The sequence below is a fragment of the Pezoporus flaviventris genome, unplaced genomic scaffold (genome assembly GCF_033815535.1).
Source record: "Pezoporus flaviventris isolate CSIRO_AGI_PZ_B2104156 unplaced genomic scaffold, CSIRO_AGI_Pfla_v1 ptg000055l, whole genome shotgun sequence".
Classification (NCBI taxonomy): Eukaryota; Metazoa; Chordata; class Aves; order Psittaciformes; family Psittacidae; genus Pezoporus; species Pezoporus flaviventris.
In genome coordinates, this window is record NW_026892603.1 from 3540870 (window position 1) to 3560993 (window position 20124).

The window sequence follows — 20124 nt, forward strand, 5'->3', positions numbered from 1 at the left end:
AATTTGGCTACATCCATTTTACATGCTTACTGGAGTAGAAAACTGCCTAATCAGACAGGAAAACGGTTGGTGGTGTATAAATCAGGGTTTGCCGGGGATTTCAAAGTGTGAAACTGGCAGACAAGTACAAATCCTAGGAGTTCCGCCTTTCTCCAGCTTTCCCGTAGAGTTTTCACATGGCAAATCTGATCACCAGAGCCATCTGTATAAACACATGGGTGTGTTGTCCTGAATTAACACAGCACCTCTACTGGGGAATGTAATTAGGGCCTTCTTTTAAAATTTCCCCACCAGACTGAGATATCGATTTATATACTGGGTATAAAAATCTTCATTTTGATGAGGAAATCAGTAGTAATATGTGTTTTACTGCCTACTAGTCTAACAGAAATTCCGAAGTTCAGAGTGCTCCTTTGGTGATGCTGCAGGGATGAATTTACCCTCCCTGTCCTGCAGATCAGTGACACAATAATATTAAAAGAAATGCTGTACTACAGCTTTTCTTGTACTCAAAGAGAAAAAAAAAAAAATCAAAACAAAACAGAACTTTTCATATACACACGGTTTTACTGTAACATTGACTGCTCCACTCGGTTGACATTCCTTCCTAGCATTCATGTTGAAACAGAGTTAAGTAAAGATTCATGTTGTAGTGGTGACAGGAGGAGTTGTTACACAAGATGTAAAGTTTCCCTTGGATTTCATGTCACGATTTTTTCTCATTATTTAAACAAGAACTACATTGAAGTGGTGCAGGTACCAGGCAATAAAGATTTCCCTTGGTGCTGACAAACTCTGAGACCGCAAACAGAGGTGCTTACATGCCGTAAGAGATATTGCATAATGTTCTTTTCCATTAGGCTAGGGATTGCTGTCACAAAGGAAACATCTTTATATAAGAACTACCATTATAGAAAAGAAAACATTTAGTTCTCATTATATATGAGGATTTCACTTCCAGCATATTTTATTCAGTAATGTATGGAAACTGTTTCTAAGCATGCAGCTTTTAGCCTGCCTTATTTATTAAAATGCTTTTGGAATTTCTTCAAATATTGTCAGTAATTCTGGTTTATTATTTAGTGATGCCAAACAAAAATGGAGGGAATATATTGCTTGATTTTATTATTTTGTTTTGTTTTAAAAGGAAAGAAAGTCAAATGCATGTTTTGTGGAGAGATCTGACAAAGATTTTATAACTCGTGTACATAAGATACCTACATATCTGATTTTTAGGTAGTTTACTGAGTCCATTTGTAAGTGTTTTGGCAAGTGAAAAATTCTATTTTGTGGCTATGGGATGTGGAAAAACAAACAAAGCAAACAGGAAAAGAGTTCTGCTGCAGTTCATCTGTGGGTCACTGGCATGGGAATTGAGGTGCACACGATGTGTTAATTGTGAAAGAAAAGTTGGAGACAGGAATTGATTTAAACAGTAGGTGTCTGTATCAGGGGAACAAACACAAATGTAAACCCCTCAGCCATACTGGTCAAAACACAGATAAGGTTAGACAACAGTTTTGGTACTTCAGTGTTTAAGATATTGGTAGCAATTTTTTTGGTGTTCCCAAGATCACTGCAAGATGATGCTATAAATAGCAAGAATATTTTATATTAGCAAGCAGACTCTTTTTCCTTTCAGTAATATGAAGTAGGGTTTGAAGTACAATCAATAGGGATATCGAATAATGACATTTCCACTATTATTTTATTTTTGAGACCACTTTCCAGTAAAAAGGTCTGAAGCAAAGCTTTCTACTGCATACAAAACTTATAGTAGCAGAAATATTTTCCTTTTTTTTAATGAAAATACTGATTACAAGCCACAAAACCTGAGCTGTTCTGCTGTTCTTATCACAAATATTCTGTTAATTTTTAGAATTTTTATTTAAAACTGTTTTGATTTTGTTCGGTTTGTTGGTTGTTTGGTTTTTGTTTTGTTTTTTTTTTTCCAAAGCTTTGGACATTGTGAAAGATCTCTGTCTAAAAAGCTGTTTTGAATACTAAGCTATTTGAAGATAAAAATGTTTTGCTGTCTTGAATGACTGAGCCCTAGTGGTGTACATGCTTTGGTGACTGGTTGCAACTCTGGGTACTGCTACCATGAACACTTATGAGCAACTTTGCAATTGCCATTATCCAAGGAAAATGTCTGGACAGAATGGGGAGACAGAAGTAAGGGTAGGCTGACTGCTGAAAGGTAGATGGGTAGGTGGACTACCTGCCACTAGCCTTATTCATTGCCTGTTAGGCATTCTTTTGAACAGGCTGTTATTAAACCACATTAAATTTTGTTACAAGTTGATTCCTGCAAATTTCATTCCTTTCACTGTGATTGCAGTAAGTTCCTGTCAGCCTGACATGACAGGGTCAGAATCTTACCTGACAAAAAATTTCTTACTGTCCTGGCCTTGATAATTTACTTTGGTGAAAGATCTTGCAAAACTCCTGTTTTGCCCCAGGTAAGGTGGCAGAATACAGAAAAATTCAACAAAATAATTATGTTCTTTGCCATGTGGTGCTGCTGGCATTCAGCTTTACGAGGTTTTTCAGTTCTTATTTTTGTTTTCCAGATAAGGTGTATTTCTGTTCATTAGAATGATATATGGATAGATGTATAAAAGATATGTTTATAAAATACTGATCAGATTTTTGACACAAAAAGTTCTCCACTGACAGCATGATTTTGTGTTTTAGGAGTGTGCTAAATATATAGAAGTAAATTTATTGATAGCAAAGGAAGCTTCTAGAAATAGCACCCTGTACCATTTTGACTATCTGGTGACAAAAATATTTTTTATGTGTTTTAGTCAAAATGATGATTTTATAAATTGCTAGTTTTAGCATGCTGGATTTTTGCTTGGTCAGGTACAGAGTTCTGTGGTTGTAATGCAGTTATGATTGTTATCTCAGATGATATTCCCATCATAGTGTATGTCTTTGCAATGGAGGCAACCTTGACAGAATAATGAACCAAAGTAGGCTTAGGCATCAATTACTAATTATGCTATGGAGAAGATATTTCAATAGATTTGTAAATGTCATCACTCAAAGAAAGTCTATTTTTAAAGGATGAGAGAGGTTTCATTTTCCAAAGAAAATACTTTCTCTAGGATTAGACAGAATTATTTATTTAAAATTTTGCATAAGTTTCTTTAGCATACCAATGTATTATATAGACTTTGAAAAGATGAATTTTAATTTTTAAATATGAATTTATATATTGTATATTGAAGACTTGAAGGACATTTTACTGTATCTGTAGACTAAAAGTGAAGACTGCTATTCCTTAGTGATTACCTGCTCTCCTAGCACAGACTTGGTTTATTTTCACAAAAATTGTTAAAATACTGAGCTAACAATATACTAAACCCAAGCAGACCAAAGTTAGGTGTGGTTTAATAGGTAAATCACTGCTCTCTCAGGTGCTGGGCTGCAGTTCAATCTGACGTCCAACTCATTAAATTCATTTAGTGGTCACATCTCACATAGCTTGGAACAGTGGGATTTTTTGCTTAAGAAAGGTGGGAAATGGAGCTAGCATGAATGATGAATTGTTTCTCACCTTTAGGTGGTCTTTTCAGGCTTGAATTTATTTGAAGGAGAACTGAGAAATACATAGTGGCCTATAGGTTGTTCTTAACTTCTGTGTTAAACAAAACAAACTTGTCCCTCTAGTCTGTTTTTCCAAGCAGGATTTTGAGACATATATTCCAGATTATCTCTAAGGAATTTACTCATTTATATACTCCTTTAATTACAGATATGCTTTACTTAACCTATTAAGTAGAAATTCTTTTAGCTTTTGCTAAAGACAAAAATGAGCAAAATGTATTTTTTCCTTTTATTCTGATATTTGCCTGATTCATAAAAATTTAAATACTTCTGAAGAATGCCCTATATCTACTTTTTGAGTCCAGATCTTCACACGTGTGAATTAAATATAAATGGAACTGGAGTATTTTAGACTTTTCTCCATAAACCTGAAGTTAATAAAAATCCTTGTACTTTTATTTATTTAGATGATGGGACTGCTGTCATAAGTAATGATGGTTTGTCTCCTTAGTGAGTTGTTTGCCAATATTATCTCTATTATTATATTACAGGTCACCCACTTCAACAATATGAGTGTTAAATTTACTTATTAAATTCTGTAAAAGACAAAGTGATAGGTTCTTAGTTTTGTTTCTTAAGGTCTAAGCATTTTTATTTAGCTGCCTTTTTTTTTTTGTCTCAATTGCAAGACATTATGGTCATAATCAGATACAGTGAATAAATACAATTTTAGGCTATATCTTGAATAGAAACACTTTTTGGTCATCCAGTGACTGCATCTATTTCTGACTGATGATTTTGTGTTTGGCATTAAGCAAAGGTTGCTGTGTTTTGGTATCCACACACTTCTGTTGAGCTAACCAAAGCACAATATTTAGAGCTAGTGCTGGCTTTCCTATGGCTCCATAAAACAGGTGAGTACCTGGTTTGCCATAAACCCTGGTGACACAAACTTAATTCATCAGCATTTTCTGACAAAGTTTGACTCATTAGAATGTTTTTATGGCAGTCAACACTTTCTGTTATATTTTGGTCTGGTACAAAGATGATGAAGGCTTGGATTTTCTGTACTGCAGAATCATTGCCTTACATCAATGCTCTACTATGAGTTTATGCTGTTCTTCTTTCTTCTCATGCCTGAGTCATGCCAGTTTATTTGTGACTGCATGTTGGATCAGATTCAGGACCTGATCCAGTGAAACTAATTTAGAAAAACAAAACAAAATTAGTTTTAACTTGCATCAGTTCCCAAATTAGGGCATTTTTTGCTTCTGTTTCTGCATTTGTGCTGTGGTAAAATCAGGTCACTGATACAAGAAACAAACAATCAAAGCTACTGAAGGAGGAAGGAGTACTTGTTTCTGGGTCAGTGCCAGCTATTTGCAGATGCAAACTGTTCACATAATTGGGATCTTAAAGTTACTCTGGATCCCAAGCAATGCCAATGGATATGGATAAAAAATGTTAGTGAAATTCTTATAACAGTGAAATGGTTCAGGCAAAAAAATTGAAGTCTTGTTCTTTTATGCAATTCTTCTTAAGATTAATGTCCTCTTTATGCACTTCCTTTCCCCCTTTCCCCTCCATCTTCATATTATACAGTATTTTCAAATTCATGGAACCATTATTTTTTTTCAAGGTTGTTACCAACCTTGGGCCTCTGGAGTGGATTCTTAATACTCCCAGTCATCACAGACTTCATCATGGTAAGCTAAAAGTGTAAACTCTTATTCCTTAGTGGGTTTATTTTAGTGGTCACTATTTATTTAATAATAATTAGGGACTGGAATTGTATTGTAAAAGTAGCTTTACAGAAGGATTTAAATTTTGATTGTTGCTTCAAAAATAGTCCTTGTTAAAAGTCCTTGTATAAATTTTACAGTATTTTAAAACTTTTTTTTTAACTGATATTTAAAGTTTTTACATTTAGGATTGATTACTGAGCAGAAATTAAGCCAGGATATTTTAAGACTTTCAGCAAAACAGTTCAATGTTTCTAGATATGAAGAGTGACAGAAAAATATCTCATCCTTCCGTGACTACTAAGACATCATCAACTTGTCAATCACTAACATGTTTTTTCATTCAACTTCAAACAATGAATGTGTGAAAAGGCACGGTTACCTTTTAAAAGAAGAACTGTTGAATGTTTTAATGGAATTTGGTTTCAGCTTTCTGAATTATTGAAAAATCTCACTTCACACAAATGCACGATGATTGATTTTTCATCAATATTCAGAGGCATTCCAGACCGTACTGCATATTTCAATTTGATTAATAACTCCATTGCATACTGAAAAATGTCATGATCATTTAAGAGGAATAGAAGTGGATTTCATAGATATCCTTAGGTAATTCAGTGTGCAGAGATAACAAGTAAAAAAGTAATAGGGGAATGGAAGAACAAAATAATTGGAAACAGACTCAAACGCAATTATTGGTACAGAGGATGTTATTAATATTTATTATATCCTCCAAGTGTAAAGTGTTTATGGCACTGTGTAGACCTTTTAAAAAGACTGCAATGTTGTAAGTGTCTAATCCTTAAAATTTGCACAAGTACTGGTAATCCTGGAGGGACACACTTTGCTCTTGTTTGCTGTGCTGTAAATCCAAACTAATCCCTTGACCCTGATCAGAGTTAAGCAGAATTGCCCTGGAGCTGATCAAGTGCTGTACAGTTTCTCCAGACAGTCTCCACAAACTTGGGGATATGTAATCAATGTTTCTTTGCTCATACTTTTGATAGAAGACCTATACTATATACAAATCTATTTCCCCAGTAAACAGATAGGAGGATCAGTTTCCCTCACACTGACGTTAATTAATCATAATGAAGGCAGGATCAGAGAGTGACATGGTTTAGTGGTGTGGTCTTGGCAGTGGTGGGGTAAAGGTTGGGCTTGATGGTTTTAAAAGTGTTTTCCAGCCTATCTGATTCTGTGGTTCTATATGGAATAGAAGATAGAGACAGCTGAAAGCCATTAATGAGATGGTTGTGCATAAATGTATTTGGGTGTGACACATTTAATTACTATGTTTGAATCTAAGTAGAAAGATAACAAGAAAGAAACAATTACAGCATATTAGGAGTGGTGGATTAGCTACCTTTTAATTTATTTTTTTTTTTCGTTTATAAATTGATGCTAACGATGAAGATTTCCCTTCATAATTCAATAGCATGTATTCTTATATATGAAATTACTGGTCTCATAGATGATTTTTATAACAGGTAGAAGTCCTTACTGCATTGACAAAAATTATGGTGGCAGACTCATTATCTGGGGCAGGGTGTTTGGTAAGTAAAAAAAAGGTGTTCTCTCTCATGTTTAGTTAGTGTGGCAGAAATATGTATACTTTTGAATTTGCTTGTTGGTTGTTCTTTTTTCTTATTTCATCAGGAACATTCGAGGCAGAAGATGCGAAAGTCATATATGGTTTAACACATCCAGTGAATTCATTTGAACCCATCATGCTCCAGGTTCTATAATTTGTATCACTGACTGTGGTATCTTTAACAGGCACTCACATTTGAAAGAAACTCCTCTCTTAGGCACAGTTGAGGCCATCCTTGCATTGATGCACAATTAAATAATCTACAATTTCTTCAGTATTTAATTACAAAACATATATTTCCAGTGATTCATTGAGCATATGCAGAATGTGTAGTCAACATGAAAAAAACAATACAGTAAAATTAATAATTACAATAGTACTATAACAGGCCTTGGACTGAATGATTTCCATTTTGCCATATGCAGAGCATTATGCAGCGAAGCAAAGACAAAAATATATGTTTAACCTGTTGTTTGTCTTCTCTAAATATTGCTATTTCATAAATAACTGCATGTTGCAATACCTTTACTATTTTTATCTCTTCTGCTTACTTGCTGCTCAGAGTACCCCAGAATGTTTTTGTTGACAGCATTGTATAGCAACCATCATGATATCAGCAAAACCTGCAGAATAGGTTGAATATAGGTTTTTAATTAAAAAAAAGCCAACAAACAAACAAAAAAGCCCAAAAAAAACCTTAGTGTGGTGCTCCTCAGATTTATTGGTCCAGGCTTCACTTAAGGTGGATTAAAATTTTCTGTAAAAACCTCAGGGACTGAGTAGTATTGAAGTAACCACTTGCTTTTCATGACTGTTCAGCCCAGAAGGTATCTCAAAGAATGAGAAATTCTACCTGAAGGTGTGTCTGGGCTGGAAGCTGGAAGGATGGCCAGAGTCTGTGCAGTTATATCCATTACAGTCAGATATTAAGTAATTTTGTTATTGAGAATATGTCATGTCAAGGTCCCCATAACCAAATTCTAAGTTAAAACTACCATAAATATAGCTATACAATAAACTGTTGAATACACTGGATTAATTACAGGAGAGACAGATTTTCCTCTGAGCTGGAGTCATTGTAATCCTCACTATAAACCAAGGACTTGATATGGCTCCTACCTATTTTTGTCAGGGTTTCTGAACTTCTGACTGTCTTCATCTACTCCTAATTTATTCTCTCTACAGACTCAAAAATTCATTTTTAACTTTCAAGTAAATAATAAAGCATAATGTTTTATTAAATTTTATTTTACCAACAATGAAACATTACATGCTCTTTTTTTCAGTTACATCCCTTGGCTCATATTTGGAACACATTTTGGGCCACACCTGGATTCTGCAATAAGCTTTCTGTCCTATTCAAAGGGCCAGGCTGGGGACCAGGCAAACCTAGACCTGGCCTTCCTGAGGAAATCCCAGTGATAAATAGAACATGCACAGGCTTTCGGCTTTGTGTAATTTGCTTGGACCTCTTAATGCTACTGGATCAATATTAAAAACTCTACACATGCTATTTGAAATTAGCAAGTTAGCCGTCATAAAGCATGGGGGAAGATGAAATGGGAACAGAAACTGAAGGAAATGAATGGTTTACCTGTGTGTTTTTATTTGAAGGGAAAAAAATAATTTTTTACTTATCTTTTCATTATTCATTTCCTGAAGAGATTTCAAAACTGTTCTGTAGTGTACAGTACTTTTTCTTTTAGCTGTTAACACACACACACAGAGCATTAAACTCTGTCTCACACTAAGTAGTACATAAATCTGATAGTGGATTACCTTTGTGCAATTATCTATGTCCCTTAACCTTTTTTGTGTTTGTAAGTATAAAGAATACTAAGAAATAACAGGCTGGAGCAGGTCATTGTCAAAAGCTATTGTCTGTTTTGCTTCATACAGATCACTGGAAAAGAAGTTCCCTTCAATACAAGTGTACCAGTTTATCTTGATTGCTATGCAGTTGTACATTTTGCTGTAACAATGGACTTATATACTGAACTTCTTGCTGCTGCGACTGTAAGTAATCTCTGTTGTTATAAGAGAGCATCTCATGCTGACAGTTATATCACGCACAACATGTTTAAGTAATGAAGCATTGAGTAGATGCTCTACAGCCTGACTCATATCTTATTTAAACTATTATAATAAAAACTAGATTCTGTAAAAAGAATCAACGTAAATGGATAAATACACCATAATAAATATATAATGTTTTATGTTATTTATTAAACATTATTTAGTAACCATTTCAATTAATTATAGATGAATATGCTTAAGTTAAGCAATTAAACAAAAAAAAATAACATATGTTTCATAGAAGATATATGTGTGAACTTCAATTTTTAGGACCTCATGAGAGGAAAAATGTACCTCGGACGTGAAACTATGTAGATTTTAAGATGTCAAGGTTGTTCATATTGTTAATTGCCCACGCTTCAGAAGGAAGATTGCAAAGGTTTTGTCATGGTTGAAGATGGAGAGCTTGGTTCAAAACTGGAGTTCAAAATTGGAGGAGCACAGACTCAGGGCAAATCCTTTTTCCAGTTTTGAACATAGAACAGCATTGATAGAAATAGAGCAGGGGGAGGTACATATTTACCACCTTGCATTTGGGCTGATAAGATCTCCCTTGTAATAAGATATAGTTCCTCCATTGATACCTGACAGTCTGTGAAGGTGAACTATGAGGCCACTTCTGCCTTCAAGAAGCAGCACATTAACTGCTACCATGGCTTCAGCCTTCCAACCTCCTTTTCATTCTTCCACCCTTCACTGCTCTTCGTTCTTTAAGAAAGCTAAGATCTTCTAGTTATGAAACATAATTTTAAATACATTTAATATTCCCACAAATCAAACCTACCAAAACAAGACAAAATTCTATCACATGGATAAAATGCCCTTTGGCCTTCTTAAGCCCTTTCTAAGACCGCTTTGGTTAAAGCCTTGTATTTGTGTCAGCCATGTTGCCACAGGGTGCCAGGGGCTCCCTGGGTTCTTCAGTCTCTGCTTGCCTTCAAAGCTGCTTTGTCCCAGCACACTCACCTGATGATCTCCGACCCTGAGCTAACAGTGGTTACTGTCCACTGCCCACCTCGATGGACAGTACAGGACAGCACCCTTCCTGCCATGGCCCTTGTCCCCTGGCTGCCACTAGCCCCATGCCCCTTCCCTGGGGAGCAGCCCCTCACACTGCACTCCAGTGGCTTTGCCCATGACCAACATGACTGGATCCAGCCAAGAGGCAGATTTCTAGAAATAAGTCTTCTTCACATAACTGGCCGTGGTCATCCATGAAGGATTCCAGAAGATTGCAAAGCCATATCAAAGCTGTCAGAATTCTTGTCTGAACATTGACGTTTTGGTCTTCCATCTGAGATATTCCTCCTGTATTCCAGAGTGACAAGGACAGGAGAGGGTCTGTGCCTGCAATAATTTCTTGGGATAGGAGGCAGCAGGTTTATAGCAGCTCTGGCAGCTCTGCATATAGCTGCTATAGCCCTGTTTCCCCCCCCCCGCCCCACTTTTTTGTTAGATGTAGTGCGAGTAGCACATCAGACCAATAGTATGATGCGATTTTCAAGAAAAGTTTAAAGAGTGTTTTACATAGCATTCCCAATATAATATAAAAGCTACCTCAGGCATACTCTTCTGATTAATACAAAGTTATTCTACACATCGTGTTCACCCCTATAAAGGGTTGTGCTGCAACTGCAGGGAATTCGATTACTAAACTGTCTGAGGCTTAGTCTATTCTGACTGGTTTTGAAGACAGGAAATTAAGCCAAAGGTAAGGATAAATACCTCCAATGTATACAAGATATACAGTATGCATGATTGGCAATGTTCTTATATTGAGAAATGCCTCTGCAAGATTTCCAGATATGATTCTAGATTCCTACATACCAGAAGCAAATCATTTTTGCATAGGGATCAAACTGTAGGGGTTTTGTTCAGTTGGGTTTTTTTTTGTTTTGTCTTTTTTTACTTCGTTGCTGTTGCTTTTAGCAGTGGGAAGTAAAGAGTCTGCTCGTGATTTTTTTCCTATTTTATTCTTTTCTCTTATTGCCATTTTCTGGTTCTGGAAGGAAAAACGAATGGTCCATATTATTTTCTCTTCTGATAACTGCAGCTGTTTAAGTAATAAGGGAAGTTGAAAAATGCACCCAAGCCCAGATGATCACTAAATTCTTGCAGTCCTGGAGGAAATATCCTGAAGATCCACCATTTATGAACTTATCACAGAGACCAGCTAGAAAATTCTCTGCACAAAAGTACCATGTATTACACGCATTACAGGTAGTAAGGAGAAGAAAAGAAGGAGGAGAGCACAGGCGCCTAGAAGCACCTCATCTCAGGACATAAACCTTCAGCGTGGGTGTAGAAAGTGCTGGTCCCAAGGCAGAGTTCCAGCATCGCTCTGCAGTACAGTGGGAAGCTGTCATGAGAAGGAAGCCTGTGTATGAATAACTTTACTTGGCAAAATCTTTCTTCAATATCAGTTTTCCACTACACTGAGTTATGAAATGTCTATGGATACAACTGGAACTTTCTTTCTGGCTATGAATTATGTCATAACTGTGGCATAGCTCCATAAATGGAGGCAGCTAACTGTTTTCCTCATTTCTAGGTATAAGTTCCATTTCATAATAGCCATAAGACACAGCACACAGCTATTACATTTCTCAAGTGATTACAGTTGCTCAGTGTTTGGTCTCACGCCCTGTAGAAGTGTTAAATTTCTCTATCTGTAAAGAGCAACCATATACCGTCTGTCTGACTGACCTACATTTAACTTATAAAAAGAGCAAAACAATAAAGAACAAATATATATTTTCCACAGGAGAAAGCATGCAGTGTTTATTTTATATATAGTGCTCTGCACTGCATCCAGAGAATAAAATTACTTCTGAGCTCTGCACATCTATATCTGATCCAAAGCTCCTTGAAGAAATGGGATTTGGATCAGTCCCAGAGAGAGTGCTAGGAGTGTAAGACTGCAGAACATTCAAAGCGAAAGTCTCATAGATCCAGAACTGCATGTATCACATAAATCAAAGTGAAATGTACCTTAAACACATTTTGCAGTGTCTTTTTTAGCTTTAGATAGATACTGTAGCATTTATTGTGCTCATAATGCTATGAATATGTGAGCAGTTTCAGTTAAAGGAAAAGTAGTAAGGGATAAGATCTCAAAATCTGAGAACACAAATAGTATATCCATTCAGTAGGACATAACCAAGTACTATATATGGAATATTGCTAAGTTTTTTTAGTAATTCTGAGTTAAAATAAATTCATAGTAAGACACCTAATGTTACCATTTTCATAGAGTTGTATTAGCATAATTCATTTGAATGTTGAAAGTGTCTGATGTATGACAGCAGGGCATCTATTAACTCATGAAACGTGCTGACATCGTTCCTAGCAGTTCTTTTGAAACACTGAATTCATCAGGATGAGAAAAAGCATCCATGTTATTCTTCAAAAGGAATAAATCAATCTGAGTTCTTTGAAATATTAAAGTCAAATTGGAATATTTCAATGTTCATCTAAATACACATTTGGAATAACACATTTCCTTCATTTAAATGAATTATTTTTTATTTCGAAAAAAACATAAAATAATAATGCTAATGGCATTCTGTTGATTACAAAAGCATGTAAACTTCTCAAATTCTATAACACACCCTCCTGCCCCTTTTATAAAGGCTCTGAGATATTTTTAAAGCTTTCAACGAAATCAAAATCCAACAGAAATATTTTTTTCTGTTTAATTGCAGCCAATAACCACATTGCAAAGTTGTGGCTGACTTGTGACTGGGGAACCTGCTGTGGTCACACAGGCTTCTCTGTTTATACAAATACTCCAGTATATAAATACTAATTTATTTTATATATACATCCATGCATATTATGTTTAAGTGGAATGAGGATGCTGGCACTAACAAATGTGTAAAAGACACATTCTTTTCACACTGCAAATTGCAGTGTGTAGATTTAATACATGATGTTTACTTTAGTGATATAACCCACTGAGTATTTTGTTGATTTTGGTAGAGTAATGTCTAGAAAATGGATGCTTCGGCTGCCAGTATCCACTTCATAGGGTGATACATGTTTGAAAGTAAATAAAAGAATCAAGCAGCATGTAACTATACCACTAGAGCTGTAAAGAGAAAGTTATGGAAGCAAACGAATAATGCTAAAAGTTATGCTACGTGGCTGGTTTTCTAAAAGCTGTTATTCCCAAATGGCATCATGACGTATTTCACCACAAAATTCTTGGTAGTCCTTGACTAGGAGCACAAATGAAGGAACACATTTTTTTGCTGTATATGAAAGTGGTGCATGTATCTACAGTGAAATTGGTGCATGTATCTACAGTGAAGGGTAAGTTATGCCTTCATGGTTCCCACTAAGGCTTTATGTCTCACCTTTCATCACTCCAGAAAGCTGAAGACTTGGGGAGTGGAAGGCTGCAACACTGTACTCAGCCATTACAGTGCCATGTATCTGTGTGAATGTGATGATAGTGCCAGTTAACTCTGCAATTAACTGTAATCTGTGGGTTGTTCTTTAGGGTCCTCCAGTCCTTCACATTCTGAGCTACAGGTGGCACTGGACCATATGAGGTTTTACAGACAGCTGGTGTTGAAAGTGTTATGGTTCAAGTAGGAGAGCATCTGAAACGAAATGCAAATTGACCTAAAAAACGGAATCTGTAAAATATGATTGTGCATGGCTCAGGTAGTTATTATGCCAAAAAAGTTACTTTAGTTCTGATTTACTAACATAAATTAAAATGTATTTCTATTTTCTTTCTTTTTTTTTTTTTTCCTCCTGGAAATCCATGTTTTAAACTGAACTGCAATTTATTAATTTCCTTTCAAGTTCTTAATCTACGCTTTTTTCTTCTGTGGTTAGATAAATGTGGAGAGTCAAATGACAAGTCCAGCCTCCAATTTTGCACATCTTAGAGAAAATGATGAAGATAATTTTGCAGGATCACACTCCAAATTCTTGTATTCAGTCCTTTCTTTGTGGAGAAAAAGCTGCAATCTGAATTACAATATTAGTGTCTCTAATGTCAAACTTATCGTATTTCAGGGTCAATCAGTAACAATATAATAGAATGATAATGCTAAAAATTGCTATTGTTTCCTGAAAATGTTAACTTTAAGATAATTTTTCCTACTCTTCTAGAAATAGCAATTGAAATATATCTTTAAGCAAAGAAAGAAAGAAAAAATTAATTACAGAAGTTATGAAAGAAACTTCTTAAATATGACCCCAAAGTGCCTGCTTTGGTGAAGTGTTTCCATCATCCACTCAAATCCAACTCTTGGTGCAGGGACAAAATTTAGACTCTAGATTTGCAGTCTAGTGAGTGACAAGAAATATAATCATTCAGAAGGTGCTCTCTCTCCACTGATTACAGAGAAAGCCTAGGTTAATAACAGTTTTTTAGGCACTTCAGTAAACGTACTTAATGTAAGGTATAATGAATCAGCATCTGAGTTTTCTGAAACTGGAACACAAGAAAACACAGCTATCTAGGACTCGGTAACTGATTGTCTAATGCTAGCCAGTTTGGAAACACTGGGAGGGCAGAAGAATGTGAAATAATAGAGCTCGTTTGAATTAGAAATTGGAGACATCCATACGCATTCATAGCGGGTACTGCTGGGTTCTTCCTGAAGACACATACTAACATTTGTTGTCTCAAAACCATTGCAGGTTCATTCATTTTCCATAAAGTGTAGTTTTAGCCATATGTTGTATTGTGACTTGCTTGAAATCTGGATTTGAAGCTCAGTTGTCTTTCCTTCCTAAAGGAGATACAAAACCTTATGTTCCTTTTCTCGGAATAGCGCCCTACCAGTGTGTAAACATTTTTAAGGCAGCCTCTAGAAGGCAGTGCATTGCACTGGGAGCAAATCAAAATCAGACAAACCTGGCCAGAAGGACTATGTTTTAGAAAAGGTATAATTCTCCAACTTAAAGATGAGGATAGTCTCTAAGAGGAAAAGTCTTGAATTCCAGCCCTAGTTCCCTGACAGAATTCTTTATTTGACAAGTAACAATCATTGAAAAACATATCAAAACATTTTTTAAGAAATTCATGGATGAATTCCTTTACACCTGTGGCAAATCATGCTCCTCTTCATGTACTTCTTGATTTTTTTGTCTGACCCAGTTTCTACAGGAAGCTGAAGTGGTGGTTGAATTTACTGTGATTAGATGAGCAGTTTAACAACTACTAATTTTATTAAACTTAACTGGAGTCTGTGCCTGATTTTTATAAAAAAATCTCTCCAAAAATTTTGTCACTTCAGAACAAATTGCTTCATGTTAATAATGCAAAGCCTTCTAAACTTAGAACATCAGTGGGATTTTCAGATTCTAGATACAGAAGTTTTCAAAAAGAAGCACCTTCAATTTAAACTTTTGTTAAAAAAATTTAAAAATTCTGTATGGAATTCGCAGACTTATTCCAAGTGATACAAACCTTGATAAAGGATTATAAGCCCAGTTGACTTAAGTGAGAATCTCAGCGCATAACTGCTATACTGAGTCCCTCCCAGGTTCAATGTCTAGCTGCATATCCTTTCTCCAGTGATGCGCCAATAGCGTATGCCCAGGCTATGATCATAAGAAAAGCATAAAAATATCCTTTCTCAAGGTCTACATGTAGGTAGATGGTGGTAATCATCTATCTGAGGTTTTGCCAGTTTATCATGAGGAGCGATGAAACAGATGGGAAACATAGCAATGCAGTAATGATCTTGATATATCCTGGTATAAACCTGTGCAACAGAGTGGTTTGACAGGTGTTGTTTGTGAGAAGTGTGTTCTGGCTTGTAAACTGGTGGGCTGCTGTTTAGCTTGCATATTGCTGGGATTGTGGAATTTTGTTTTTCAATAACTGCTTCTTAAGGATATCTAAGTAGGTGCTTGTGATTCTTCAGTAAAACAACAGAAACCTGCCCCAACTGAGTGTGTGGTTTGATGTGTTTTACAAACATGGGCACTGTAAGTTCACGCAGCTGTAAAATTTGAGAATATCCTCTTGTGGCCTCCCACGCTCACAGATACTTTAGATCTCTTTGAGGGGTAGGGGCCACCACCAAAGGAAGGTGGGCATTTAACCGAGTGAGATTTATTGAAATCAGGGCAGGCATGCCTAGATTTTTATTTTTCCAGAGCCTATAGTCTTGAAGAGCAAGATGCTATTCATAAACCTTATTGCTATTGAAGCCCAAAAGGATTCCTGTAACTCAGCCAGATCCACTACTTTTGTTTTGGGCTTTTTTGTTGTTTTTTAAATGAAGAAACAAAGGCTTTTCAAAACTAATATTTGAAAGGAAGTCAGGGAGGGAACAAGAAAACTGGTTAAATATTTGATTTTCAAGGGCAGCTGTGTAGAATACATAAACATTTAATAAAGGAAAAGAAAAAAATCAAACTTCACAATGAAAATAATATCTGTTTTCCTGAGTTTTGTTTATATCATTTAGATTTAAGTTTTAAGTCCTCATCCAAGTACTAATACACTTATTAATGTTTGAAAATATTTTAAGTCCGATTGAAGGTAATTATATGAGTTGAAGCATTTTGCTGAATCGGAACCAAGTGTCAAGTTGTCATAAAGGGACAACATTAATTTTGTTTCTTCTTAACTATTGTCATATTGTCATGTCATATGAATTTTTACTCTCACCAGTGTTTTGTTTTGGTATCCACTGGGATTTATAGATGACTGTTTTAAAGACCTGGTAACAAAATGAAGAAAACGATGAGGGCTGCTGGGATTTTTATCTAGAAATATGTTTATTCCCTCTTGAGTAAAGGCATAAAGAGAATCAAGTAATTTGGGGAAAACACATACTGCAGAAGGGAGTATCTTAATCATTATTTTAGAAATACAGCATTCAGGAACCAGCTGAATGTAGCACTCCAGGTAAGTGTGCTATGCAGAGCAGGTATTTTGGTTGCAAAATTTAGAGTAACAGATGTCTTTAAAAGCAGACACTAACATCACTGACTGAGGAAGCTGAAGCTACTGTTCTGTTAAAGCTGAATTTCTCATCAGAAAGTTTCTCTAAATGAATTCTTTGTGTACTTTTTAACAGATATTATCATAGGGAACTGTTCTCCTGAGAATTGGCTTTATCATTCTTTCCCTGGCCTGTTTGGGACTACCTATGGAGAACAGGTAAGATACAAAGATAAATATAGCTAGAATCAAGCATATATGTTGCTGCCTATTGACTAGAAAACAGCATATAGCTAGCCAGCACCTAAACCTAGGAGTGTCCCCATACCAATTACCAATTTATCTATTGTCGCTTGCAGAAAAGTTAGGGATGGGCTACTCACGTCTGTTCTTGTATTTGTTGGGTTCACATCTCTGGCTTCGGGACTAGCAGGCCCGTAAGACCTGCAGGCTGTCCCAGGGCTGCTCAAGCTCACACTGCAACCATATTGTGTCAGGTCTGTGTCACATGCTGTAGGTGCCAGATACAGTGGTGGTATGTGAAAAGCACACAGTGTAGCTCAGAGTAGACTCAAAATCACGTGAAGAATGCTGCTAAGACTAAATTTAATCAGTAGAGATTCAAATCAAATTGGATCTTGAATATACCTGCCCAGTGAGGTGTACAGTATGGATGTAGTCCATACAGGCAGTATGACCCTACAGAAGAGTAAATATCAGCTACATTTTCTTACAAAGAAGCTATTTGCCCTGCCAAAGCGGAAGTGTGGAATAGAAGCTTCCTTTGAGATTGAGGTACCAGTTCTTCTTTGCATGTGCTGGTCATTATGTTTTCAGAAGGGAATACCTTTCACTTATATGAATTAAACAGTTTCTTTCAGGATAGGTAAAAATCTATCAAAATAATAAGGATGTGTATAGCTTAGGGAACTAAGAATGTGAATTAGTAAAACTTTACAGAAATACACTTCTGAAAAGATTCTGGACTATTTATGTAGCAGTGTTCAGTATTGTCAAAAGACAATAGCTATATGTGTGTGAGTATTCTCACTCGCAGCAAATTCAGTTTTACAAGTCCATGTAAGGTGTATACTATAAAAACTTAACTATAAGGTTAAGAAAGACAACTTAGTATAAGTGCAGGACATCAGATTATTTCTACACTCTCTTTTTCATTCAAGTTATCAAAGAATAAAAGGTTGGATGTTAATCTGAAGAACTTCCCATTTCTAGGCCTAAAGCAGGAATTTTGGAAATCCTTTGCTGTTTAGTCTTCATGGGTGCGTACAAACTTGACTACTTCAGGAGTCAGTTTTCTTCCTTGGGCTATGCATATGAGGTAAAACATTTATTATGAAGTGTCTATGCTGATGACTCTAGACTTTTTACCATTTTAGGAAAAGCTGAAGCATTAATATTTTGCTTCTGCATATTATTATTATATTTAATTATAATGATTAATGATTCTATTAATAAGAATGAAATAAAAATATTAATGCTTGGAAGCTGGATAGTCATAAATATCAAGTATTTTGTTCTGTACTTCTACTGTACCTCAGTACAAACTGAGGCCACTGACAACCATAGGATACTGGACTAAATAGACCTTTGGTCTGATTAAATATGATTGCTTTTGTGTTCTTAGGATTTATTTTTATCTTGTTTGTGACTTGATTTTTAACCTACTGTTGTGATTTAACCCCAGCTGGCAATTAAGCGCTACACAGCCACTCACTCAGTCCACTCATGATGGGATGGGGGAGAGAACTGGAAGGGTAAAAGTGAAAAAATATGGGTCGAGATAAAGGCAGTTTAACGTGTAAAGCAAAAGCTGTGTGTACAAGCAAAGCAAAACAAGGAATTAATTCACCACGTCCCATGGTCAGGCAGGTGTTCAGCCATCTCCGGGAGAGCAGGGCTCCATTACATGTAATAGTGACTTGGGAAGACAAACGCCATCACTGCAAACATCCCCCCAAACCCTTCCTTCTTCCTCCAGCTTTATATGCTGAACATGACATCATATGGTATTGGACATTCCTTTGGTCATTTGGGGTCTGGGGTCAGCTGTCCTGGCTGTGTACCCTCCCAACTTCTCCTGCACCTCCAGACTGCTCGCTGGCGGGGACGTGTGGGGAGCAGGAAAAGCCTTGGCTCTGTATAAGCACTGCTCAGCAGTCACTAAAACATCCCCATGTTATCAGCACTGTTTTTGGCACAAATCAAAAACATAGCCCCACATGAACTACTAGGAAGAAAATTAACTCCACCACAGACGAAACCAGCACATCTACCTTTTTCTTATTTTTCATTACAGTTGGTATTTCATAATAACTCTATTAATATTATCTGAATTAAATAACACTGAGTGATTAATATGGTTCTGGTTTGAATAACAATCCCAAGCTACTCAGTTCTGGTTACCAGCAAAGACAGTTATCAGCAGGGTTGTGAATGAGTTACTAGACTAGTAGAACTGTTGTCAGAAAGTTACGTTTTGGCTTAAAACCAGAAAAGAATGAAATAAACCAGTAGGGACTGAGATTCAAACCAAGTTCAAAATGGTTTCTTTGACTTGAAACATCTGCAAAATTCACAGCAACTTTTCTAATTTGAGGTTTCTAGTAGTAGGGCTGATTCTCCTGCTTTTCTAAGAGTTCAGGCAATAGGAGAATGGAAAAATAGCTTATGCTGCTGTGGGGTTTTGTTTGGGGTTTATTTTTTTTTGTTTTGGTTTTTGTCATTTTACTTTGGATAAGAAACAACTACCAGACAATATTTAAAGCTAGATAAATACTATTAATTAAGGATTGGATTGCTTTTTTTTTTTCACCATATTATTACATTGTCAAAGTTCTGGTATATAAATCAAACAGTTCTTGAATTCCTTTGATAAGAGTATGCCAGAACTCAGCAGACATTTTAAGCATTTTGCTTGCTTAAATATCACTTGGAAAATGTTTTTATTATTTACTGAGTAGCCTACTACAGTCATTAGGCTTGAAGCAAAGAATTCTAAAATTTGGCAATTAATTCTGTAGCCCTTGAGAGAGAGCTCTCAGACTTAAATTATTTGGCTATTCTAACTGGTTTTGGGGAGAATAATATGTCAAAATATACATGCTGAATTAAAAAAAAAAAGAATTAATGTACCAGCCTTGATGATGTGTGTGTGTGCATATGTGAAAGTGTCTCTTACTAAGAAATTAGTAAAATTATCAGATTGTTGTTTCTGT

General features: G+C 35.9%; 1 protein-coding gene across 1 annotated transcript in view; it reads left to right on the forward strand.

Annotated features, from left to right (window-relative positions):
- Positions 1 to 20124, forward strand: part of AGMO (alkylglycerol monooxygenase) — a 136023-nt gene that overhangs the window by 94118 nt on the left and 21781 nt on the right. The window contains 7 exon segments of the mRNA XM_061469229.1: positions 5195 to 5261; positions 6788 to 6853; positions 6957 to 7036; positions 8178 to 8309; positions 8791 to 8907; positions 17025 to 17107; positions 18122 to 18227. Coding sequence (XP_061325213.1) covers positions 5195 to 5261; positions 6788 to 6853; positions 6957 to 7036; positions 8178 to 8309; positions 8791 to 8907; positions 17025 to 17107; positions 18122 to 18227 — 651 coding nt within the window.